Source organism: Cucumis sativus, chromosome 1, assembly GCF_000004075.3.
Source record: "Cucumis sativus cultivar 9930 chromosome 1, Cucumber_9930_V3, whole genome shotgun sequence".
NCBI lineage: Eukaryota > Viridiplantae > Streptophyta > Magnoliopsida > Cucurbitales > Cucurbitaceae > Cucumis > Cucumis sativus.
The window spans coordinates 9,739,917-9,766,920 of NC_026655.2; the positions used below are offsets into that span (position 1 = coordinate 9,739,917).

Consider the following 27,004-nt stretch of genomic DNA (forward strand, 5'->3'; position numbering starts at 1 on the left):
TGGCTGATGAAAGTTCGAAGAAAAGATCCGGCATGGAAATATGGTCAATTGCAAAATGACCAAAATATAAATACGTTTGTCTGTGGATTTTGTTCGAAAGTAACAAAAGGAGGGGTATATAGAATGAAACAACACCTCGTTGGTGGTTATAGAAATGTCACCGCCTGTACAAAATGTCCGGATCACGTGAAGGAAGAAATTAAAGAGTACATGTCCAAGAAAAAAGATATTAAAGAACAAAGAAATCTGATTGTGGACATTGATGTAGAAGATTACGATATTGAGGATGAAGATGAAGGGAGTGTTAGTGTAAACAACAAAGCAACACCAAGGGGCCCGAGCTTGAAGAAGCCAAGGCAAAAGGGTCCAATGGATGCATTTTTTACTCCTAACCCAGAAACTGTGGTTCAAAATAGAAAGGACAAAGGAAAACAAACTTCATTGAATGCGACATACAAGAAGGAAATGAGAGAGCACACCATCCAAAGAATTGCTCGATGGTTTTATGATGCAGGAGTGCCTCTGAATGCTTGCACATATGAAAGTTTTGCCCCTATGATTGAGTCAATTGGGCAATTCGGTCCTGGATTGAAACCACCATCTTATCATGAGTTAAGAGTTCCATGTTTGAAGAAGGAATTAGAAGCAACAAATGAGTTGATGAGTAACCATAAGGTAGAGTGGGCCAAGGTTGGATGCACTGTTATGGCTGATGGATGGACCGATAGAAGAAATAGGACATTAATTAACTTTTTAGTTAATAGTCCTAAAGGCACCATGTTTATTGAGTCCATCGATGCTTCATTTTATGTGAAAGATGGAAAGAAGATGTTCGAGTTACTTGATAATTTTGTAGACCAAATTGGAGAAGCGAATGTTGTACAAGTAGTTACCGATAGTGCCTCAGCAAATGTGATGGCAGGTAAGAATGTAGACTACTTACAAGTTATAACTTTAATTTATTAGATTTAGTTGAGTTCTACTTTAAATGTGTACTTATTTTCTTTGTTAATAGGGAGATTGTTAGAAGCAAAACGACCACAGTTAATATGGTCTCCGTGTGCCGCTCATTGCTTAGATTTGATGTTGGAGGATATATACAAGATCTCGAATATTCGCAAAAGCATTGAAAAGAGGCATAGAGATCAGCAATTTCATATACGTTCGTCCTGGATTGTTAAACATGATGCGACGTTTTACTAACCAAAAGGAGTTAGTTAGACCAGCTAAGACTCGTTTTGCTACTGCTTGCATTACATTATCGAGTATACATCGTCAAAAGAATAATCTGAGGAAGATGTTTACTTCAGATGAATGGAAGGACAACAAATGGAGTAAGGAGCAACAAGGGAAACGAGTAGTTCAGACTATTTTGTTGGCTAGTTTTTGGACTACAATTGTTTTCGCTCTTAAAGTATCTGGCCCACTAGTCCGAGTTCTTAGATTGGTTGATGGCGAGAAGAAGCCACCTATGGGATATATTTATGAGGCCATGGATAGAGCTAAGGAAGCTATTGCTAAATCCTTTAATAATAATGAAGAAAAATACAAGGACATTTTCACCATAATTGATAAAAGATGGGAGCTTCAGTTGCATCGTCCTCTGCATGCAGCGGGGTATTATTTAAACCTGTCATTCTATTATTCGAATCCTAACATCCAGGAGGATGATGAAATAGTTAATGGACTCTACTCATGCATAACAAAAATGGTTGCTTCATTGGAAGTACAAGACAAAATACTTGCAGAACTAAGCAAGTATAAGAGGGCTGAAGCATTATTCGGACAACCTTTAGCAATCAGACAAAGGGACAAAATATCTCCAGGTAAATTTCAACTAAACGATTACTCAACGATACTAACAACAAGCTCTTCTATTAATATATTTTTTTTTGTTTGTGCCTATAGTGGAATGGTGGGATAATTTTGGACAATCAACTCCAAACTTGCAAAAGTTTGCTGTGAGAATTTTAGGTCTTACTTGTAGTGCTTCTGGATGCGAGCGTAATTGGAGTGTGTTTGAACAGGTTACCTTTCCTCTCCTTAAGTACATTGAGAATGATAATCAAAATTTGTTGATTCACTGACAATGAAACTTTCTAATTTTTCAGCTTCATAGCAAGAAACGAAATAGGCTTGCTCAAAGTCGTTTGAATGATCTAGTGTTCATCAAATACAACAGAGCACTAAAACGTCGATACAACCTACGAGATATTGTCGACCCCATCTCCTTGAAAGATATTGATGATAGTAATGAATGGTTGATTGGAAGATTGGATGACGATTCTGAGGAGGATGATGAGTTGGTATTTAATGATGATTCTTTAACGTGGGGTGATGTTTCTAGAGCTGTCGGAGCAAAAGAACCATCATTCTATTCTAGAGCTAGTACCTCTAGACCAAAGACTATTGTTTCATGTTCATCCTCGTCTACCACGCAACGCAAACAAGTAAATTTAGATGACTTCGATTTGGAAGAAGAAGATACTGATGGCATATAAGTCTAACGAAGGATTGAATGAAGACGAGGATCAATTTAGTGATGATGAGTTTGATCTTTAGGGATGAACTTTTATTTTGATTATTGACTTGTTGAATACTGGGTAGTTTTTTGTTGTGTTTTGTTGTTTAGGCTACTTATATTGGGTACCTATATTTTATACATTGTTGCTATGCTATATGTGTGTATATATATATTTTCTTCTCTTTTTATATATAGTGCGCCTTATGAAAAAAAGCTCGCGCTTTTTTTTGCGCCTTGCGCCTAGGCTCCAGAGGACCAATGCGCCTTGAGCCTTTAAAATCACTGGGTGGTGCTATGGAAACACATTCACATAGCCTTTAGGAAAATCAGTAACATCATTTCATAAACACCATATGTTTAAAGTTTAAAACCAAACATGGTAAGAAATACATTTTCAAATCATTTTCAATCCTTTGCCATCAATACATACTTTTAGAACCCTTTCAAGTATGATAATTAATCAATGTGTTTTAGAAATTATTTGTCATATAAAACTTGCCTAGTAAGATTGGATTCAACCACATTCTTTAAATATGAGAGTTCACATAACCCGAAATTCATATTTGAAAACAGTTCTAACGCATAGTTCATAAAGTAATCATGCTCAAAGTTTTCACAATCATGACATACTACAATAACATACATAGATTTATAATAAAAATACTTAAAAATAAACCACTCGCTGCCAATTACTCGATCTCCTAGATTATACTCTTTCCCCACTTCGATTTAGCCAGATACAAGATTAAGGTCATATCAATTACCTTCCCACATCACGAGGCTACAACTATTTCCAAAAACACTTCATATACGGCCTACTCAACCTATTTTATGTTTCCAAGTTTTTGAATTCTCAAATCACCTTAGGTTAGACTAAGCTTTTCGCCTATGAACCTTTAGACTTGAAATCTAGATACTTGACCCCAAGGAATATCTTAGTTCAAGCTCAAAAGGTCTTTTATGTAGATACACTTTTATCTCTATTATCATCGATGGCTTTTTCAGGATTTACATCCATTATATCAACAAGAAACAAACAAACTTAATCACTTCCTAAGATCACCAAAACCATTTTATGTTTTCAACCTTGTAGAAGTAACACTCGAGTGAAACTCCAAAGTTAAAGAAAATCTCATTTTCAACCTTTAAGATTCGACTCTAGAACCCGCAAGTAGCATGCACAATTTTACCTTAATGCTTAAACTTAATGGACGTTGAATAACAAAATTACCGAAATTACTCACGACATAATATATATATATATATATATATGCAATAGAATGCTATCTCGGTCTTTGATAAATGTACTACTAGGAAATTTTGCAACTATTGGGTTACATTTGCTATGTATTTATAGAACAGCCAAGTTTTTTCAAAAAAAATTTAGAGCAATTTTGGAAGAAGACGGACATGGACTACAGCTTAGGAGCCTTGAAGCTTCTATGCCGGCAGCTCAAAGACGCCCGCGGAACTCCGTCCCACCCCACCGCCAATCTTGGCGGCATTCTCTTCCAACGCGCCTGGCTTCAGGTCCTCTCTTCAACATCCTTCATTTCTCCCCCTTTCTCACAATCCTTCTCTCTAATCAACAGTTCTCTCACCAGGGGATTTTGGTCTCCGTCGACAAGGAAAATGGTAAATTGATTCTCGATGACGCCACCGGCACCGTCGAGCTCTCCCTCTCTCGCGACTTCCTTCTCCGCCCTTGGAGTCTCGGTATTTTCCCTACTACTTCCCCGTTCTCTTTTTTGCTGCTGCATTTTGAGTTGGATTCTCTCGCTTTCTTTTTTTGTTTTTGTTCAGGGATGTATGTGATGGTTGTTGGCGCTTTTCTCTTTCGGACGAATGAACTGCCCTTTATTGTGGTGAGATTGAGATTTCCTCCTTTCTTCCTTATTAACGACTCTCTTGTGCTTGACATGTAGAGAAGAATTGAAATTGTTTTTCCCAAGTTTTTATTTTCTTTTAAAGAGAAAGTTAGGTGAAGAAACTACTAAAACATCCTTGGTTGAAGATCATGGGTTTTCATCTATTAATTTTTTTTAAAACATCTTTGGACGGGCATTTTCAAGGCCAGGGATTTCCTTACTCTCATTTCTCTATTACTTACATTTATGTGACATCCATTCAAAAAGGACAAGAAAATCCTTTGGGTAAATCATGTTCGAGCTTTCTTATGAATCTTCGATTTGAATGCAATGAATGGTCTATGTTTCCTAACGAATTAAAATGTTTTGGAATGCATAGTAAAAAATTCATGTTTAGTTTTTGGATTATTGAACTGCATTTTCTTGAGACACTGGAACATTGATGGTTCCACTACTTGCCAGAAATTTATTGATTCCGTTATTGTTAAGATGTATGCATCCCTTTGAAGATCTCATTACAGCCTAACTTCTCTTATTACGTGTTGGAAATTTTGTTCGGTATCAGTGAATTTCATTCAATCTATGAAATCTTTGTTGCCTTCTTAAAAGAATATGTTCTCCGTGTAGTGCCATTTTTCGTTCTCTTTTACTATTTTTTATGAGTTTTGCAGATAACCCAACTGCCATAGAAGCATGTTGGTGGATTATTCATTATTTTTCTTTCATCTTTTCGTTTTTTTTTTTTTTTTTAGAGGAGGGCGTGGGGGATTAGAAACAATTACATTGATTGAACGAAAGATCTAATCCATGAAATTTCCGAGAGATACAAAATGAGCCCATTTAATTACAGGGTAGACAAAAGTTTTCTCCAATTTGAGAGGAACTTTAAACGGTCAATTTGTATCTGTATGCACCGTTGATTTTCACACCCAAATAGAGCATGAAAAACAACTAGTTCAAGGACATCCTCAGAATATCTTTTTTTATCCTGAAAAGTTTTGTTGTCTCTCACATTCAAAAACTCCATGAAACAGCCCTATCATACTTGACCATATTTGAGCCATAGTAGCTTTGAAATGGTGATCTGTGAGAAACATGTTGATCCAATCAAGAGAGGCCAAAGGATCATTCAGTATTTGCAGGTTTTTCTTTTAGTGTTCAATAATATTGCTATTGCTACCTTAGAGTTGGTTGACTCCTCTTAATTTAAAGCAAGTTTAATCAAATCAATTTCAGCATTTTATCTGTCTTTACCTCCTTTCTATTCATTTCTAAATATCACACCTTCATTTTCTGATATTCAACTCGTAGCTGTTAATCTGTGATGTTTTGTTTGATCAGCATTTTGTTTCCATATCCAATATTTAGGAGGAAAGATAGTGTTCATAACTAAGTTACTTATAGCATTTAGTTTTGTTTTGATATCTACCATCAACAAGTAGTTAATTGTACAATTTTATGTTTGTATTAGGTCCACAAGATTATTGATCTTTCAAAGTCTCCTAATCGAGAGGCAATGTGGTACCTTGAAGTCATGGAAGCATACAAATTGTTCTATGAACCTCTTGTCGAAGACTTTTTGTAACTTGTTTTGTCGACCTAAAAGGTGATGATTATTTTATTTTTCATGTTAATCCTGCTATGAAAAATGCATAAATTTGCTGTAGTCCTACAAAAGGGTTATGATGGTCTTTAGACCTTACAAGATCACAACTCTTGTAGGATCTTGTAAGATCCCTTGGTAGGCATAATTGAGAAAACACAAGTAGATTAGGATAAGCAGATAGGAAAGCCAATCATCTTGCTTTGTGTATCCGATGATGTCAAAAGAGAATTTTGTGATATACATATCATAGTAATTGTGGTTAATTCTTGGTTTAATCTTTTAGTTTTTTTTCAGTATTTTTAAGCACTTAGAAAATGGTTAATGGAGGTTTTTTGGCATGTAATTGATAACTTTTTGATGTAGGACATATATACCTTCAATGCGGAGATGGATATGGAGAAATCCTTGGATTGGACCAAAAATGTAGAAATTCTTGGTGGGAAAATTTGGTACAAATGCACACATCACAAAACTTGTAAAGATTTTCAGATTGTAGATGGATATGGAGAAATCCTTGGATTGGACCAAAAATGTAGAAATTCTTGGTGGGAAAATTTGGTACAAATGCACACATCACAAAACTTGTAAAGATTTTCAGATTGTAGATGTTATTTCATTCAAAAGGGGATGTTGTTTGCATGCCAAATACTTCTCTCTTTGGGAGCCTATAATTCATGGTATTCCTGTGGAGGCCTTACCAGGTATTGTGGTAGGGATAAAACCGTAGATGTCATATGATCGATATCGAACTCTTTGATGTACAAATATATAGACATATTGGTGGATACTTTCATTTTTGCTTTATTCGAAGATGTATTTTATTAGCCAAATAACAAAGGGCTCGATTCAAAACATTGAAGTATACCATCCTTTACCTATCCCTTATTAATATTTGTGAAGTCTGTTCTTTGAATTTTGTTTTCAGCATTCCTAGGACTCAAAGTCGTAATGGATCTTTTCGTTTTAGTAAAATGCCATATCAAATTCCATATGCTTTACAATTTGCTCATTCGTTTTTTCGAGAAATTATGGAACTTCATAGTATTTCTAAATCCGTAGTTTCTTACTGTCATGTGTAGTTTATGAGCCACATGTTGAAGAAGTTTGAAATTAAGCTTATTGAGCACCACAAGTAAAGATATGAGTAAGATTTTTGGGGACTTTCTCCTTAGGCTAATTAGGCTATTACACATTTTGGTCCCATGATCATATTTTGTGGACATTAGAAGAGTTGTAACAAGGTTTGATCAAGAGAAACATAAATAGTAGTCAATAAAGAAGAGTTTGATTCTCTTTATTTACTAGAACAAATACATATCATTAAACTTGCCAGATGTTCAACCCTCTTAACGTAGAATTTTAAGCAACTAATCATCTCTAATTCAAACCAAGTTACCAAAACATGTATAAATCATCCAGATTTAATTAAAACGTTTCAATTAATTGGGAGTAATACAAATACATAACATTCATCCAATTAAATTTTCAAAAAACGAAGGAAATCACTGCCATTCAAATGTCACTACAGTCAACCAAATGACCTTTGGAAGTCAATTTGAATGTACTTGAATAGATAAAATATTATCCATTTTATCATCCTAAAAATGGATGTTTAAAATTTCCACTCTCAATTGAACAAAAGTGAATGTTTAAATGGTCGAGATGAAATGGAACTCCCCTCTCCCCAATTGAACTCATGAGCTTCAAGAGAAGAATGTGAATTGGAGGCAAAGTCAAGATTTATCCTCCTTTTGTTTCATAAACCAAACTTGAGGGATGGTGCAAATATTGGTTGATGGCCTAATAATATATGCGGCTGCCACCACAGTAAATATATGAGAAAATTGATTACTCATTATACACAATGGATATATGTCTATACCCTTCACAATTTGCATCTCCATCACTGGGACATAGCAAACCCCTTCATTATTGAGTGTTGAATCACCTGTCCAGTTTGATGAAACTACATGAATATTCTTTTTTTGCTGTTAGAATTCACAAATATGTAATTTGCTTAAATTTCTATTTGTCTCCAAATTTTGCCAATTTACAGTATTGAAGCTCTATCGTAATTCAAATACTAATCATAATCTATGTAGACATTCGTTGATCAGGTAAATAAATGTAATTGGCAGGAAAATCAAAATGATTCAGTTTAAGTTTATACATTATTTGAAAATTGAGATAATAAAATAATGAGAAATTTATTTTTTTCCTAGGTCATGGGTTTAGTTTTCATTTGAAAACTATGTTTAAGCTTCAACTAGTCCCCAAATTTCACAATATTACAATTTTACAGTAGAAATTTGAGTTTTCTTTTGGACAAGATTTTATACTTTTAAGCCTCAATTTTTTCTCTAGTTTTATATTTTATGTTAATGCCTATTAGTTAATTTAAAATAATTATAATCATTTAAGTTTTAAATTTATTATCACTATTAAAATAAATTTTAAATTTTACTAATTTATTAACATGATTGAACCCCAAAGGGAGATGAATGAAATATCAGAACTAAGTACAAGGAATTGAAAGAATTAAAATCCCTGAGCAAGAACTAATTGCTTGAGAAGAACAAAGATTGAAATTACTCTCTCTCTGTCTTTTCTATCTTTCAAGGAATCAGATAAATGAGGAATAAAAATTGTAAGTTTTGAGGTAGTGTGCATTATGAACTAGGCAAGAAAGAAGCTTGGTTAGATGTTGATCCAAAAGCCCGATGCCTTAGTCAGCTAGACATGTGTCAAGTTAAATTTATGCACGAATAATGAAGAACTGATAGACATGTAAAACACCAAGTAGGTGCTGCCAGGTCTTGGATGAGTCACTGATGACTAATCTTCTTTTAAGATTCTATAAACAGGCTTAAGAAAGATTATAATGCGTGATGTGATTGAGTGGGTACAAGACCTATCATTTGTGATTGATTAGGCGTTTTGGATTTAATATTGTATTTTCTTAAAGCTTCCCTCACTAAGCATTTGGATGGATTACGTTTTAAGTTTTCCTTCCTCATGTAGTACTAAGCTCACCAGGTGATATTAAAATGTTGCTGCTGATGTAGCATGTGGCGGTTTAGTTAGTCAACGATATAGAACTCAAATAAGTTGTAATATTACAAGTTATTAATAATGAATACTGAGTTCTTATTGCCTAAAGCTTTGCTAATATCTCTTACCAAATAGAATGTATGAAAGTGTATACTTAAACAACAAATTGAGTCCACTACTAGCCAACTAATTCGTTGTCTCGCAATGAGATACCATTTGAGTGCGACTGTCAAGGCAGCCACACCTTTTCTTAGTCGCATGGAGTGGCCTCCGAAGGGTGTGTGACTGTCAACTCCCACATGTAATGCCACCTTCTCGTGTTACAAATGCGGACGCGACATAGGCAATGTCGCCTCTTAGTGAAATGCTAGAATACCCAAGTCTTAAAACTTAAACTTAACTTGGACTTTAACAATTTAAGAGCACACAAGACGATAAACTTCGATAACACTTAAACTTGAGAAAACTTTAATAATTTTTATTCAATCCTTAAACAAAACGTAATACAAATACAAGCTTATACTTAAACAAAGATTAAATCTAAAACTTCAGGCTCTCAACGCCTGCTCTAACACCTCATCACCTAGCAACTCGCCTTAATCTTCACAATGTGGCCTCAACACTTCGCTTACCTAGGGAAGGGGAAACTTAAACTACAAGTCGAATGCTCAGTGAGTGACAAGATCATGCATAAACTCATTTTACAATAACATTTCACAGTGATTCAACTCACGCCAAAACATTAAGCAGACATTAACATTTACTTATTCCTCTTCGTCTGGACATTGTGAACACCCCCTCACAGTCCACCTGCTATAAGCCCAGAAAGTGGCGGGAAGTCAACAAATCTCGTCCCTAGTTACTCGACGACACCTGCTGACCCTAACCTCCAATACTATTGCTAAAAAATACACACAAAAGCCAATAACCCAATTCCAGAAAAAGAAATAATAAACAAGTCCAGTGCAACCCATTTATTAACAAACGTGAGATAAGTCTTACATAAACTCTTAACCCTAGCAGACTGAGATACATTACTAACACACGTTTAACATTCTCATTCCCTGACATATTTACAAACACATACTCAACACCCAATTGAATGGAGCTCGGTATTTTACGAAGCTCGACCTCCGGTCAGACTATTACCAGGTTCGAATAGCACAAGGGGATGAACCAAAGACTACTTGCGTAACAATGTATGGGCCCTTCGAGTTCCTCGTAATGCCCTTCAACTTGACAAACGCCCTGCAACCTTCTGCACCCTATTGAACCAAGTATTCCACGAGTATCTAGATCAGTGTGTGGTCGTTGATCTTGATGACATTGTGATTTTCATTTCCAGGTTGGAAGAATACCAAGTTCATCTTCGGTTAGTTTTTGACAAACTCCAACATAATAAGTTATATGTAAAGAGAGAGGTGTGCTGATGCTCGACGACATATCAATTTTATGGGTCACGTTATCGAATATGAAAAAAATAAATGGATGAGAATAAGTTACGAGCTATACAAGAGTGGAGAGCCCCCACTTCTGTGACAGAATTACGCTCATTCTTAAGATTGGCTGATTACTATCGCCGGTTCATTAAAGGATTTTCAAGAAGGGTTGCGCCGTTGACATAGTTGTTGAAGAAAAGTACGATCTAGAAATGGCCAGTCGAATGTGAAATTGCCTTTGATGAACTAAAGACGACAATGATGAGGGGTCATGTCCTCGGATTGATTGATGTGTCTAAATCGTTCGTAATTAAAATCAACGTTTCAGATTTTGCTCTTGGGGGCGTCCTTACCCAAGGTCACCCCATAGCTTAAGAGAGTCGAAAGCTCAATAGTGCTAAAAGTAGGTATACTGTCTTCGAGAAAGAAATGTTTGGTGGTTCATTGCCTGAGGACCTGGAGGCAATAATTTTTTGGGATCGTCCTTCGTTGTGAAATCTGGCAACAACGCTATCTGTCACTTCTTCAGCCAGCCAAAGATAATCTCTAAACAAGTGATGTGGCAAGAATTTTTTTGTTGAATTCGACTTCAAGTTCGAGCACAAGAAATGAACCAGCAATCAAGTTGTCGATGCTCTTAGACGTCAACATGTGGCTTTGTGTATGCTAGCCCCCATTCATACAAAGTAGAGTTTGTTGCGTTGTGGGCACATAGAACTGATTTGTATTAAAAGTCTAGACTTATTAGAGTCTTTGTAACAATCATCTAAAATTTTGTAAATAAAATGGACTGCACTTAAACTATCTTGTCCCTAGATTTGTCAATCCAACCACGAAATTAATTGAAAGTTTGACTATTGGCTTCAATTCTTTTTCTACTTTCAGCGCTTTCAGTTCATTCTCCTCTTATTGCTCATCTTCCTCAATTAATTCGACTTCTTCATCGTTCTCCTTGACCACCAAAACTCTAAGCCCCATATTCCTTAATTTTACACAGATGTCCAGCATAATAAACCATCACCTAAACAGACTCTCTTATCTCTCCGAGCTTAAAATTCTGCATCTGATATTCTTCTCGTTTGACCTTCACGCCAATTCCCCACCATTGCCGCTTCTCTCAACATGACCGTGCACATTGGGAAGTTCTCTCCCATCTTACTATCTTTGGTAGTTTTTGGTATATTAGATTTAATAAAAGGCAAAGGTGATTGAGCTTAATCTTCCACGATGATGCCCAAGCCCGCTTCCTTACTCGTTACCTCCCAATTCTCCATGCATTGAGCCAATTTCATCATATATGCAAGCCCAATTGGTTCCCTAACATTCTACCTCAACCTTGATTCATGGACTAAGTCCATACATAAACGTTTCTCCTAGCACCTCCTTCGATAGTTGTGGCAATGGCACAACCAATTTATCAAATAGACTTTGATATTTCTCCACAACTGTCTCTTGCATAATCGCTAAGAATCATTTATAGATCGATCTCTCTCTCACCGATCTGGAACAAATCATCATCCTCTGTTACAAGTCCAGCCAATCCTTGAAAGGTTCCCGTTCCTCCTGCGATCATACCAATCCAGCGTTGCTCTGTTAAAATTGGTAACAACTTTGGTCATCTTTTCCGAATCTGCCAACATGCATATCTGGAAATAGCGATCTGCTCTAAATAGCCAAGAGTCCAGATCGGTGCCGCTTAGCATCTCAACCTTCTTAAACTTACTCCAATTAGAACCATCGCTTCCTCCCAATTTAATTTCATTCATCATCGTTTCTCCTCCTTCAACGTTGCTCTAGATCGACTTTCCTTTGCTCGATGATTCCTCCAGACGTAATTGACCGTCCTTTCATCACTCCTACGTACATCATAAGAATTGTTGTTACTTCTCCACCTGTACTCCCAACCTCTCAACACTCTTCGCTAACGATACAAGATTTTCCTCAATCATTAGCAATTTATGCAATTCTACTCTTATACCAGCTTTCCTGATCCAACGTTTCCAACTTCTACTCAATTCTCTTCTGTGCCATTTTCTTACCTTTTCCCACGTTAAAATTGCTACAATATCAATATGATAGAACTACAAATGAAGATGATTCTTATTCAATGAAATAACAAAACAAGTACATGGAATTGACAGAATTACAATCCCTGAACAAGAACTAATTGCTTAAGAAGAAAAAAGATTGAAACTACCCTCCTCTCTGCCTTTCCTATCTTTCAAAGAATTAAACAAATGAATCTCACGCAAATCTTACATCAATCACCAACCCCCTTCCACTGTCTAAACCTCTCTTTCCCTCCAACTAACTGTGGATCCCAGCCTTAGCAGCACACCTGCACACCCCTTATTCCCTCTTCTTCTACTACACTTCCAAATAATAGGTGGCCTAACATAACATCAAAGACTAAAAATGAGTATTGAGTAAAAGATCAAAATTAAAAGTGTAAATTTAAATTTTAAAAGTCAAATTGAAACCAAACTATTTTAAGGACTGGAAGTGTAATGCTTTATCTTTTAAAATCTAAGAATCAAAATGAAAAGTCTAAGTCAAGATGTTGGAAAAGTATAACACAATCTTATTGAAATTCATTGGCTACAGTCTTAAATGAAGTGATTGATTGTACCTGAACAAGTTAGCTATAGGATTCTCCTATCTCTGAGATATGAATACATGAGAAAGAATGCAACAACAGCACCGACGATTATCCCAGCTGTTGTTAACCAAAAAGCAAACTGCATGCATCATCACAATTGCATCAAAGTTAAAAACTCACACAAAATGAAGACAATTGGCGATGTTGCATCAACTTGAACAAATTGTTTTTAGAATTGGCTTTTAGAGAATGTACCACGTGTTCTTCAAGGTATGATCGTAAGTTCATGCCGAATATTCCTGCAAAATGAATGTGAAAAACAAAGGCTAAAGGACAAGTGGAAAGAAATCAATTCGTTTCAAGTTATCGATGCAACATGTATAGATCAAGCAACTCGACTGCATTTTCTTACTCAACTTTTTTATTGTTACTCACCCTAACCTCTATTAGAACAAGAAACTTTTGCTTTAGTTAGCTTTGTACTTGTGTTATATTACTGGAATAAACTGCAGCTAGCAATATTTGATTCTCTTGCTATATTCCTCTTACCCTGGTTAGTTAGGCTTGCCATTACGAAGCAATCCTAGAAATACCAATGTTTGTATATTTACTGTTGTGCAGAAGGTCATCTCTATAATGTGGGATTTCATTTCAGAATCAATCGGCAATAAGAAAGAGTAGCTTAGTAGCTCAAGTATTGTTTAAAGATCGTGGAGTCTTTTTATATGAGATCTTCAACAGACACCATCTTTTTTTTACATGAGATGTTCAACATGTCCCTCAAATCGTCCTTGTAGAGTCGAATCCATTGTTACTTTTTTCAGATTGAATCCTCTATTTAAATTTGTTGTGTTTATTTGGCTAGCAAATTTCATTTTATTTTTGTCTTGTATATCCTTGAGGATATTTTCCTTTTCGGTCTTCAGCTGTTTATGGAACTTTTTTATTTGGTTTGTTCTAATATGCCAGTTGATAAAAAGAATCTTTACTATTCTTTTTTATTGGAAGATTGTTTATTCTCTTTTGTCCTTGCTCTTGCTCTTGCTTTTGGAGATCATTCAATTATAGTAGCTGTATTGAGCTCTCAAGTGATTAAGCTCTCTTTCATGAAAATACTTTCTTATTGTGTGTGGTGTTGAACGTCTTGTTACTGACATTGTGATTCACTTGGTTGAGAAGATTTGTGCAAGTTAGGTGGAGCCTAAAGTTGAAGGTTATTTTGAGGAGTCTCCCTCAAAGGAGCCTAGACATTGAGACGCAAGGTAAAGCATGAAGCATATGATCTATGGGGAGCTTAGATCGAACTCCTTGTTCACACATCAAGTGGTTTAGGGGGAGCCTAAACATTTATCCTGTGAAAGTTGTATAATACAAGATAGTCAATACTTGATAAGTTAAGTACTTGTGAACCTTCTTAATCTTAGTGAATGATCTTTTCAATTGGGCTTAAGCTCCCCAGATGTAGGTATGATTACACTGAACTAGGTTACCAACTTAGTTGTGATCTGTCTTTTCTTACTGGTGCAAACATAATTCTCTAGTTAACATTGTGTTTTTCAAGATTTAATGAACACTACGGATTCTATCTAAAACCAATTGATAACTAAAAGAGAAGCAAGGTTTTTTTTAAGATTAAGAACCTTAACAGTCTCATTGATACACTTGAGGACGGTCTTTGGGTTGAGGTGGAGGTCTTTGAACATCCACCATTCGGCAGGTTGGCTTTCTTTGCTCAACTCTTTGAAGCCTTTGTTTGAATTGATACAGCACTTTTAAAGACTTCAAGAGATGATGGTAGATATAACATTTTATTTTCAGATAACTATTTTTAAAATCTTCGATTTTTGTGTCTACCTAGCGTTGTTATCTTGGATTGGAGTCTTTTCTTTTCTTCTTTTGTTCTCCTTCTCGTAGGCTACTGCCAAATTGGAGTATTACTTTTTAGCATAGTTAGTTTTGTTTCCCCTTTTTGTTAGGCTATCTGTCATATGTTTTCCATTTTTCCGGAATGGTTTTTTTGTTTCTTCTTTATAGATTAGTTTCCAAAAGTACGGTAATTGACATGAATATTTTGTAGGTATTACTAACTGTTACCCTATTTTCTTCCAGCTCCTATCAGCTAAGTTACCTAGGTTGATTGATTTTGTTTTCACACTCCTGAGCATATAAAGTAGTTCCCTTGATGGTAAATGAGAACGGTTGATTATTATTCAGCACTTTTTCTGTTCGCTTCGTGTTTATTTGAGATATGATGTTTTGGTGCTATAGGGGTGTGAACCTAGTTGAGATGCCCGATTGCACCTCTTGATCCCGCCTGCTTTTTGCTCTTTAGGCTTCTTTATTACACTCAGCTTTTTGCTCTTTAGGCTTCTTTATTACACTGATTGTATATCTCTATTGTATTTTGATTTTTTATTATTGATAAAGAAGTTTTTCTCTCTTTAAAAAAAAATGAGAACTATTTAGATCTCTTCACCTCAATATTTCATTCCTCTCCTATATTTTCTCTTGAAGGTGATACCTTTCGTTCAAGAAAGATTTCCCAATTGGGATATTCATGATCTCTCTTAAAGGGCATACCTGCAACTAAAGCACCAACTGCCACACAAAATGTCCCAACTTGGAGAAGCAATTCCACTCTGCTAACCTCTAGTCTCCGTGAGCTAGATAGAAGAAGAAATAAGGTGATTACATGGCTGAAACATACTAAACAAACTGAGTGGAAAAAACAAAAACAGAAAAAATAGAAAAAAGATTTGTTCTTTGAACTTTCTTCTCCTGATTAACCTTAAAAACGATGAAATCTGTTCTTTGTTTATATATAAACAGAACATATGGCAGTTACGATTATTAAGCTAAGTGATCTATATATTACTGTCAGGCTTTTGAGATGTATACTCTGTTAAACCTATGACTCCCATTATTTTAACCTCGGTTTCTTTCTCATAGTATTATTCTCGACTGGGACAAAGAAACACAACCTTGAAAAGTGAAAACTCAGCAGAAACAGCTACAAAAGAAAAATATTATAAAAACCTCAGAATGAAATTTAATAATGAACGTACAGGCGGAAAAAACCTTTTAACAGGTAAATATAAGAACGCTGTTTAGACCTTAAATTTACGGCAATTGAATCTTCCATTTCTTTTGCAGAATCCAGAAGCCTTTCAGCCTGACCATGACAAGATTCGCATCTGCAGATGCAGACAGATAAAATTCCATCAACTTGCATGGTTCATTTCACAAAACACGTGAGTAAAATAACAAATTGTTTGGGTGGGTCATAATGGCACAATCAAATACAACAATTAGTTTGAAGGTGTTTCAAACTTTCAAGTACCAGTAAATAAAATCCACCTCAAATTTGATGATGACCCCACAAAAAATATCATGGAAGTAAACAAGTTTATAAACAACTTTGGTAAGGATTTGGTCGTTTTCAAAAAAAAAAAAAAGAGGAACGACTTGGTCTTTATCATTGTATAAAAGTTAATTATTTAATTTGAGAGGATGGATACTAATTTCTTGCAAAATAAATAGGCGGAAACTTTTTTATATCATATCCTGAATGTTCAGGTCAGCTTAAAGTTTAACTGCACTTCAACTAATTTTATAGAATAACCCATAGAAGAACAACTCGCATGAAATAGGCAATCATTTTTCTTTTATCTTTTTACCTCCACACTTCGGGTATAAGTACTTTTATTTTTAGAACCACTCTAAAATGTGTCATGCCAACAGAGATAATTATTGCTGCTCATGTACCGAAGATCGTTTACTTCCCTAACTAAAGTGACACTTTGTTTGCCCGTCTAACAATCATCTTCTTAAACAAAGTTCCACCGTCCTCATACCAACGGAGATAATTATCGTTACTAATATATCAAAGATCACTTACTTCCCTAACTAGTGTGGCACTTAGTCTGCACACCCAACAATCCTTTCCTATCCACTCCCGCCCATTCCAAACCGAAGTCAAATCAAGCACAATCACAGATTATTTTTGTGGAATACACTTGGTATAGACAACATGTTGCATTCTTGATTTCCAGCTGAGATATACTACTATTAATCAGTCTACCTAACCTCGTCTCCATCCTATTTGTCTGGGTTTAGATTATTTCCCTCGTGATTCTATGCATGACAAAAAAAAACGCAATATAAATTTTTCTTGTGGATCACAGAAGAGGGCTGTCAAAGAATACTGCCGACAGTAGTAAACATTCACGATACCACTTTCAAAGATTCCCAACATACTTTTGCAATTTCTCTGTTCCTTCACATATTGCTTTGATTTCTATGACAGAGAACATACATTCTATTCATTATATTAAAGACTAAAACGAAAAGCTAGATCTTATACGAACATTTTGTCCCTCACAAGTGTGTAAGGTGGCTTATCTGATATTAAACATACCTCTGGAGATAATTTTCCAACAGCATTTCTATTTCTTCTTCCTCGTCTGCAGATAAAAAAGTTCAATAAAATATCACAAAAAGAGTTCAACACTGAAATCAAGGCTGGTGAAAATTGTGAATGTAATCATTTAAATTTTAAAGTGTATTCTTACCATCAGCAATCTGCTTATCCAAAGGAAGAGTGCACTCCACATCATCATTTCTTTTATTCAACGTGCAATTTCTACCCATAATACAGATGCGCCGTATTTCTAGCGGATCCTCCAGAAGATCAAGAAGCATTTGTCTCAGAGCCCCTGCTCTGGAACCTAATTCAACCTTGCGTCCAAATTGGCAGTAGAGAAGAAAAATCAGATCAAAACTACTCATTTCCGCAATAGCGTGGTATATTTTGATCTAAACAACTCTATCGAAAACAAATTTCATAAATTATACCAGTGTCTGCTTGCTAATACGAAGTTGTTCCAACACATCTGCAGTTAATTTGTTGGGCAATACCTCAAGCAGAGCTTGAACCTGAAACCAGACGAACTTTTTACATAAGATTACATGTTTCTTTCTTTCTTCTTTGTATAAATAAGGTTACCTCTATCACTAAATCTGGGGGAAAATCGGCTATAATAAATTGAAGAACACTATCCTTTATGTTTTTTATTCCATGCATACATTATCGATTTAAGTATTTCTCAACACTCTAGTTTAGAAAGAAGAAAGAAACTAAAAATTTAACGTTTGAGGTGTTCTAAACATTATCCTAACCAATTGATGACTTTCTCTTCAACTGGACAGACATTTTAAGTCTGTTGCCTAGTCTAAAAGACTTTTCCATTCGTTTTCATGTACCAACGGCTCCATATAAGCAGTGTAATTCTCTGATCGAACAGAGTAAAGTTTCCACAAAATCACATGTAAATTTATATACATAGAAACAGATAACAAAAGAGTTTGCCATTGCAATTCTAGTCTGAAAAAGAAGATATAGCAAGGGATACTACATCTAGCCAAGACGGCAACTTGCTCAAGATCGAGGAGTTTCTCCTCAATCTGTTTCATGGGGAGAAGGATCACTTTTTGTGGGTAGCTGGGTGTGTGCAGTTTTGTAGGTCTTGTGGGGTGAGCGGGACAGTAGGATTTTTAGAGAGGGGGATAAGGACCCTAGTGAAGTTTGGTACAGTGTCTGCTTTTATGCTTTTTTGTAGGCTTCGATTTTGAAATCTTTTGTAACTATTCCCTTCCTATTAGGAAATATTTTTTGTGGCTTTATTTCTTTCTAGATGAAAGCCGTTGTTTTATATTCTCACACACACACAAAAAAAAAAGAAAATCAACTCAATATTTTCCAAGGAAAAGACAATTTAATTGGAGAAACAGAAAACGAATATACATATACATACTCACTATGTCTCCATACTCACACGAGGTTCTACTTTCATTAGTCGTTGCTCCAAACGCTGAGTTCGTGAAAGCAATGCAGCTTCAACAACCTAAAATATAAAGTAAAACATTTTCTATCACAAACAATGGTGATAGAATCTAAAAGAAACAATAACAAAGTAGAGACTGCTTAAGATGAATGTCAAGCAATTTTCATGCACATTATGGAAACACACGCTTATAAGCTCACATGATGACCATGAATTATTGAAATACATCACAGATTGCCCACACGCTCAATAAAGAAGCCTCCATTTCAACATGTTGCCTAAAGACTGAATTAGCTCTGAAACTGAAAACAAATGGTTATCTATTAATAGCTAGTGTGCTCGGGGAGAACTCCAATAGCCCACGAATAGTGGACAGTAGATGAAGGGAGACCTGTATAAATTGAGAAATCTCCAACTTGTGTGGAAGCATCCCATGCACACAATACACAAAATTCCAGTGTACACTTAAGAGGGAAATGGAAATGCTTGGGGATTGTTCCCCCTAGCCAATTTATGTCTTGTATGTAGTGCGTTTTTGTTCTATCAAGGGAGTCCCAAAATTCATTGGACAAATAAGTAGGTTGACTAAGAGTAGAACCTCTTAGGTTGACGAACAAGGTAAAATTTTTATTAGAGTTTTTGCCAACTGTCATGGGCCTCACCTCAAACTAAAATTTTTGCCTTTCTCATGTGGCACTAAGAGGTTCTCTAGGCCACCATGGGCATGGGCTGCAAGACTAGTTTGTAGGACAACTCTTAGCCACCTTCCTCACCGACACCATAGCTCACCAAGCCATGTTGCCAGCTGTGCCATTCATTTGGCCATGGGATGTCGACCACCCCCATGATCCCAACCAAGGTATGCCCTCCTCGTACCTTCTCTGTTGTATGTTGGTCTCATGCTCCCTCGAACCTCTTGGTGTCCCACATGTCACCAAAGTCTTGTGACATGTAGCCACTGTCTTTTCGTAGGAGAAACATTCAATAACAATTTCGTTGATAGAATGAAATTACGAAAGGAAAAATGTGACATGAAAGTTACATATTACTTTTCCAATGTGCAATAAGGTATATTTTTTCTAAAAAGGAGACAAGCTTCTTTATTATTAATAAATTCAAAGTACAAGAGAGTTATACAATGTGAATAATAGGGAAGCCAAGAAATGGGGGAGAGAGAGAGAGAGAGAAATGTGCAATAAGGTATGTTAGACTGTAATCACAGCAAGTAGGACTAAATTTACACCAAGACAGAAGTATACAACAAGAGACCTGAAATGATTGTGTATTCCAACTCTCTTATCTTCAAAAATGCAATGATTAAGGAGTCCGAAGAAACCTTTGATAATGAAAGTCCAAGTGATCTGATCTCATTTTTTAAAGGGTGTCCATCCAATCCAATGAAGAGCATATTTAAGAAATGAGAGGATATTTAGGAAAACCAAGAGATAATTGTGGAGAGATAGAATTATCCTCCAAAATGATTGTGCAAAGTCACAGAAAACAAAATTATCCTCCAAAACTATTGTGCAAAGTCACAGAAAACCAAGATGTTCACATAATAGTCTTGTTGCTTTGACGACATAGGACACACCAATTAGAGGCAATGTAATCCAAGGACCCTTTTTGAAGAAGACATCAGCAATGTTTATGCTACCATGACTCACCTCCCAATGTAAGAAACGAATCTTCTTAGGGATTGGACCCTTCCTATAGACAGGTAACCACTGTGGATTGAAAATTAAGAGACTTTCATTTGCAGCCTAGTTCCTTTTTAATACTTTTTCTTGGTTTTGTTAATTACTTTTTGTCAAGTTTTCTCCTCCTATGTCACTCTTTTCTTGCGAATATCTGGTAATTTCCAGCAATAGCTTCCTACATGATACCCCAACAAGAAATATGAGACTTTTTGACAAGCTGATAAAGTATCTAGGCCACTCAAAACTGATGTCCAAATTTGATCATCCAAGAAATTAAAATTATTAATGGAAAAGATAAATAAGTAGCTTGGCCTTCAAAAAATTGAAAAATATTAATGTAACAGAATCCAACCTGGATGAAGCACGTGCAAAGTTGGGTGGGTCATGGCTTTAAGCAAAATAGTAAGCTTTAAAAGTTGTTGGAGATTCTCAGTACTTTTGTGATAAAAGTCTGGGATTATTTTTTTTCCGATGGAAGAAACAATTTCATTGATGATATGAAATTACAAAAGAGGGAAAAGGCCCCAATTGGGAGTTAAAAAAAACCTTTCCATTGAAAATGTGCAACGTAAAGCTATAGTGGCAAAATAAGGAGGAACATTTACACCAAGTCACAACCGTATTAACTATAGCATCAAAAAATCTATGGAAGGGGACTTTTTTTCTTGAAAGATTCTACTGTTTCTTTCTCGCCATAAATTCAAGGAAAAGGCCCTTATAGAATTCTCCTCTTTGATTCTCAAGATGACTCTTATTACCTCTTTGATTCTCAAAGTGGCACAAGGCTAATAGAACACTGATGTAGTGTCGATATCTTCAACATAATTACAATCAAATAAAGAACAATAAAAGAAAACTCAAGAACACTTAAAAGAAACCCTAACCTCTGCCCTTCCTTTCTTTCAAGGAATGTTGCAACCCATTATCTTCACCAAAATCTTCTTGCCTTTCTTCCCTCCCCAACTTCCTATTTATAACCATCTAACTACCAACAAATCTAATTACCCTTATACCCCTGCTCTATACTAATCTAGGTATCTAACATTACCCGGGCCTTCATTTCCAAAATTCCACCTTAAATTCCACCTTTCCATTTCAGACTCAAAGAAGAAACAAATGTAGAGGCAAACTACCTCTAAGCGGCTGCATGATGAAAATCTCTCCATCCTTAGGCTACTAGCATATAGAACAAACATTTAATCTCAGAGATTGCTAATTTAAAAATGAGAAAGCTTTAACAAAAATATTTTATTGATGAATGAAATAGGTGATTACAAGAAATTTCTCCAATGGGAGAGAGAAAGATAAACTATAAGACTTTAAGGGAGACTCAGAATCTGTCAAGTAAAAGATATGTCTTTGAAGAGGAAAATTGATGTAAACGAAATAAAGATTGCTGAATTTTCTTTATCTTTTTATTGATATAAAAGGGAGGTCAAAAGACCTATTTATACAAGGGGGAAAGGTGGTTATAACAAACCTTTAACAGAAAGTAAGACTAACTAATAACCTCATAACCAACTAGAGGTTGGTTGGAAATCAAGAATTTAAAGAAAAGATTAAACTAACTAATTGCTACTAATTGATAACCAACAATAGGTTATAACTCCTACATCAAGAAAGCTTTACAGGAATGCAAACAAAGCCCCACATTATATAGCCAAGAAAAATATTCATGCTATGCATAGAAAAGAGGTAAATAGTCCACTTTAACAAGGTATTTTGAGCAAACAAAAGTAAAGTCATGAGGACCTATGCCTAAAATGAACAACATCATACCATTGTGGAGATATGTGAAGGACATCCCTAACAAGTCAATGAAGATATGACCAAAGAAACAGCAGAGATATGTAGAAAATATCAAACCATTGTGGACATATATAGAGATATATGGACTACGAACCCTCTGAATATCTCATACTAGGGACAATAAACACTCCACATCTTCACAATGGCATAATGTTGCTCACTTTGAGCATAAGCCCTCACAGTTTTACCTTTGGTTTCACCCAAAAGTTCCCATAGGAGATAATTATTCTCACTTTTATACCATAGTATGATATTATCCACTTTGGCGTAGTCTCATATCTTCGTTTTTTGTTTCACCCAAAGGTCACTATCAATGGAGATCTTGTCTCTCGCTTATACAGTCCTGAATTATGATCTTCCCCTTGTGTAACCAATATGGAACTTTAGTTGCATTCCCAAACCTCAGTAAAAGAGTGGCAGGTTAAGGAAGTTCTTTAACTTCTTACATTCCCCCAGTACAACGGCAAGGTTTTCCAATCTAATCTTGATTTGAACTCTCTCAGATCAGTGATTACCAAAGGAAGTTGCAGGAAGCAGTTTTACTAAGGTGAGATCTTGAAAGATTTGCAAAGCTTTTGGGTAGACCCCTAGCGGCTAGACTGTTTAACAGCAGCATTCTTCTGCAAAAGTTAATGAAATTGTTCCATGGACTTATCTAAAACGACATTAATGACATGAGCAATGAGCATTAATGAGATGTGCAGTTTCCTTAATCTAATGAAGTGCAATGCAAAAAAGGCAATTAGTTCAAACTGAGTGGCCTTACCCACTAAGTTTTTATTAAAATGTCTAAAAGATTATATGATACACAAGTATAGAACACCAGTAAGCTTTTTCCGGTAGAAACAAATTATTGATTCTTGTCCAGCACTCCTTGATGTTTGAATAAGGAAGAAGAAGGGTGCAGACGTTAAACTGGACCTGGAAAAGGCCTTTGTTGTAGTTTATTTAGATTCTGTAAACGCTATCGTGGAAGTGAAGAAGCCAATGACGAGCTAAGACCAGAAGATTAAAAGATCATTATTACTTATGTAAAACCAAGGTTGGATCAAGGGTTGTATGAAATTTTGTACCATTCTTCTCCAATTGCTCTTGAAGATGAGTTTGTTAATCTCTTCAATATCATCAAGCTTTTTAGACTTTCTCAGGTCTGAAGAATAATCTGAGAATGAGAATGATATTAGGAGCCGAGAGATGATCTGGTAGTGAAAAGTTCAGCCTCCGTAGCAGGTTGTGACATTGAACAATGGCCCACTGCTTTTTCAGGTCTTCCCCTCAACAGTTATCTAATAAAATTTTATTGGCTGGCCTCCATCATAGATATTATTCAATGTAAGTTACAGAATTGGTTGGAACCTTCACGGACCTCTCAAGGCCAGATTTTAATTTGAAAACCTTTGAGGTCAGAATATATGAACAAATCCCAATCCAAAAGCTGATCTCCACTTATCTGCTAACAATAATCTAAGAAGCACAGACACTTTAGTTTGGCTAGCGTGTCCATATCCGACATGAGTTGAACACTTGGACATTTTGACACTTGGTAGACACCTTTCAGACGTTTGTTAGTGCAACAAATGTATTAGACATGCATAGAACACTCGCTGAGTAGACTAAAAAGACACATATTCTCATTTTTCAGTGTGGAATACATTAAGCTAAGTCTTTTAAGCATATAAATGCATCAATTCATTTACTATGAATTTTCTTTTACTATAAAAATTATATATATTTTTAAAATGAATATTTTAGAAAACGCGCCCTTCACGTGTCGTATTCTGGATTGTTAAAATATGGCATGTCGCAGTCTCTGTGTCGTATTCGTGTCTCGTATCCGTGTCCCTGCTTCTTAGAATAATCATCTGATCTTCTCAGCAATTTCCATTGGGATTCACAGAATGACATAAGAATGCTGAAAGGCAGTTAGAGGTAATTTTTCTTTGCTTTGAGGGGTAAGCTTATCGGGGACCAAATTCCAACCAGGAAACATCTTATTGTTAGATGTAGAGAGCTACAGAAGTACAGTTTGTAAGATAATTTTGCTTTCATCTGCCAACTCTATTTATATGATGTAAAGACGCATTATATTAACAAGAATCACTAACCTCGAGTTCAAATGGCATTGCTGGCACCCCATTCATGTTTTTTGGGTTCAATCGAGGCAACAATGATTCAATAAAAGCTTGTCCTCCTGGACTGAAGATGATCACCATCATGCAAAAAGAAATGCAATATCGAAATTTTGTATGAGAAATAAACATGGCACCATTTTCAAGTCAGATGGATACCGGTTATGATCGAATATGAGGACACAATCCTGCATGGCTATTGCTCGCAACGATCCCAGATTAAGCAAAATAGCATGTTCACGTACCTGGGATGTGAACCACAAATATAATTGTTGCTGAGTATTATTTATAGACTTCAATTTCTTAATTTCATATGTTTATCCCATATGCTAATTCTTCAACATAAAAAGAAGACCACAAATTAAAAAAGATGAAAATTAATGTACCAGTAATGTAGGCATTGAGTTTGTCAAAAATAAAGATGGATCAACACTTCGGACATCACGAGGACGAAGCCCTGACAATTAGAAAATACATATATCAGCAAGAGGAAAATAATGAAACGACAAGATATATTTTCTTGACAAAAAGTAGGTCGTAATATTATTTGTCATCCCAGGTTATCTATCAGTGTGAATCCAGAAAAAACAACAGTGATCATCCAGTAGTAATTGATATTCCAAAAAAGAAAGTATTCATAAGTCAATGCAGGCTAAAAGTTTTCAACAGCATAAATCCAGAAACTAAGCATTGAAATGTGAAGCTGAACTTTCTGGAAATATCTACCCACCACTTGACTTCAACAGCTGCCGTCTGTTAACCTTCCTGGTGGATACGGTTCCATTAGCTTTAACCTCTAACACCTAGGTGGTCAATAAAGATGAACATCTGTAAGAACTTCCCTTTATCAAAGAAAGAAACCCATAAATATATCTCTAACAGGAAAAGATTTGATCTTGGAATCAAAACTATAACTAGCCTACCTCCAAACCATTAACTCCAACCGGTGGAAGGATTACAGCACAAGGTCTTAACTTGAGTTAAAAAAATTTAAATGTTCCGCCCTTCAAACAGAACCTTTTTTCATATCCAAAAAAATAGTGACCTCAAAGAAGAGTGCAAAAGTAGAACCCCTCAAAAGTAATTACTTTGTATTATTTCTTTGATGGGTGTAGTGATTATTTTATATGATTTATTCTCCAAACTAATCAAATGTACGTATGGTCACCAAAGAGACAAAGGGGTTTCTTATGGCTTGCCGGGGTGTGCGCTGTTATTTGGGACATTTGGAGGAGAGAAACGATCGAGTTTTTCAGGGTAGGGAGAGAGGGCTTAGTGAGATTTGTTTGCTTAGATTTCACATGTCCCTTTGAGCTTTGATTTCAAGGAGCTTCTATAATTATTGCATAGGCAACATTTTACTTGGTTATTTTTGAATGAAGTGTTGTGTTGGGTTGGTTTTTTTTTTGTATGTACTTGTATTCTTTTATTCTTTTCCAATTAAAGGTGTTATTTTCATCCAAAAAAACAATATAATGTCATAACTTTACATCATTTCTTCGCTCTAAAGATAAGAGGTTTGAATCTGTCCTCCTTTAAAATAAAAAAAATAAAATAAAATAAAATTGTATGCTGCCAATGTTTTTTATGTTCAAAAATCAATGAAGGAAACATTAAATTACTACAAGATTAGAAGCACTTACAACCGTTTAAAATTTTAATACTAAACCTTTTATAACATAGCATCATATGCGAGGAACCTTACAGTTAGTTACTATTAACCCGTTTAAACGTTCTTCAACATCAACAAAAAGAAAAAAGACCCCAGTTAGCAACTAAGGACGATTAGGCATTGGTAGACACAACACTGCTCAGCTAATTTCCCTCAAGAATCAAATAATTAGTTAGGCATTTGAACAGGCTATCTGAACTTGATTGAAATTTTCCGGTTTGAGAGTCAAATTCCCCACTTCAATCGAACGCAATTCAAAGTAGCAGCAAACACATCCAAAATGAACTAAAAATAGAAAAATGCATCAAAGAAACAGACCTCATAAACCTGCTCACGAATCGCAAGCGAGAGATAATCACTGGGTGAAGAAGAAATCCTCTGCGCAGAAGCAGCAGTGGCCACAGGGCTGTCTTCCCGAACACTAATATCAATGTCATCCTCAAGATCTCCCCCTTCGTCGACATCGGAGACAAACGCATCAGATTCACTCCACTTGTCCTCCTCAGTGGACATGGAGAAACACTTTGTTCTGGAAGATAACTTGACGGCATAGTCTCGGGACGGAGCGAAAGAGGAAAGGCATGGAGATGGGAAGAAGCGGGAGAGAGAGGCGAGGTGAGAGGATGGGGATGGAGGTTGAGGAGGGAAGCGAATGAGTTGTAGGGATAAAGAGAGGGCCATTGGAGAGCGGTTTGAGCTCTTTGGTTATGAACATTAAAGAAGGATTGGTTGTTGGAAGAAATGGGAGCTTCGAAGGAAGAAGAAGA

At 35.8% G+C, this 27,004-nt stretch overlaps 3 protein-coding genes across 12 annotated transcripts; 2 read left to right on the forward strand and 1 right to left on the reverse strand.

The window, feature by feature from the left end:
* Positions 1–210: 210 nt before the first annotated feature.
* LOC116402801 lies at positions 211–2,501 on the forward strand. The gene is made up of 4 exons (XM_031883148.1): positions 211–922; positions 1,125–1,826; positions 1,909–2,027; positions 2,112–2,501. The coding sequence occupies exons 1-4, from the start codon at positions 211–213 to the stop codon at positions 2,499–2,501; spliced, it is 1,923 nt and encodes a 640-aa protein (XP_031739008.1).
* A 1,352-nt stretch (positions 2,502–3,853) lies between these two features.
* LOC101218767 (recQ-mediated genome instability protein 2) lies at positions 3,854–6,879 on the forward strand. Of its 2 annotated transcripts, XM_004139408.3 has the most exons (5): positions 3,854–4,054; positions 4,129–4,240; positions 4,328–4,389; positions 5,864–5,998; positions 6,362–6,879. In XM_004139408.3, the coding sequence occupies exons 1-4, from the start codon at positions 3,935–3,937 to the stop codon at positions 5,975–5,977; spliced, it is 408 nt and encodes a 135-aa protein (XP_004139456.1). In that variant the 5' UTR covers positions 3,854–3,934; the 3' UTR covers positions 5,978–5,998; positions 6,362–6,879. The 2 variants fall into 2 exon arrangements, with proteins under 2 accessions (XP_004139456.1, XP_031736186.1); XM_031880326.1 differs by having other exon boundaries at positions 3,856–4,054; positions 4,129–4,389.
* Positions 6,880–7,401: 522 nt separating this feature from the next.
* On the reverse strand, positions 7,402–27,004 carry LOC101219314 (magnesium transporter MRS2-11, chloroplastic). 9 transcript variants are annotated; one of them, XM_031885645.1, is made up of 14 exons: positions 26,556–27,004; positions 25,296–25,368; positions 24,952–25,022; positions 24,725–24,810; positions 24,542–24,632; positions 18,922–18,990; positions 17,942–18,022; positions 17,659–17,824; positions 17,505–17,550; positions 16,201–16,281; positions 15,668–15,750; positions 13,343–13,386; positions 13,118–13,226; positions 7,402–7,946 (listed from the first exon to the last, which is right to left on the reverse strand). In XM_031885645.1, the coding sequence occupies exons 1-13, from the start codon at positions 26,916–26,918 to the stop codon at positions 13,131–13,133; spliced, it is 1,350 nt and encodes a 449-aa protein (XP_031741505.1). In that variant the 5' UTR covers positions 26,919–27,004; the 3' UTR covers positions 7,402–7,946; positions 13,118–13,130. The 9 variants fall into 9 exon arrangements, with proteins under 9 accessions (XP_031741505.1, XP_031741526.1, XP_031741545.1 ...); XM_031885666.1 differs by lacking the exon at positions 7,402–7,946 and adding an exon at positions 9,125–9,360; XM_031885685.1 differs by lacking the exon at positions 7,402–7,946 and adding an exon at positions 9,125–9,416.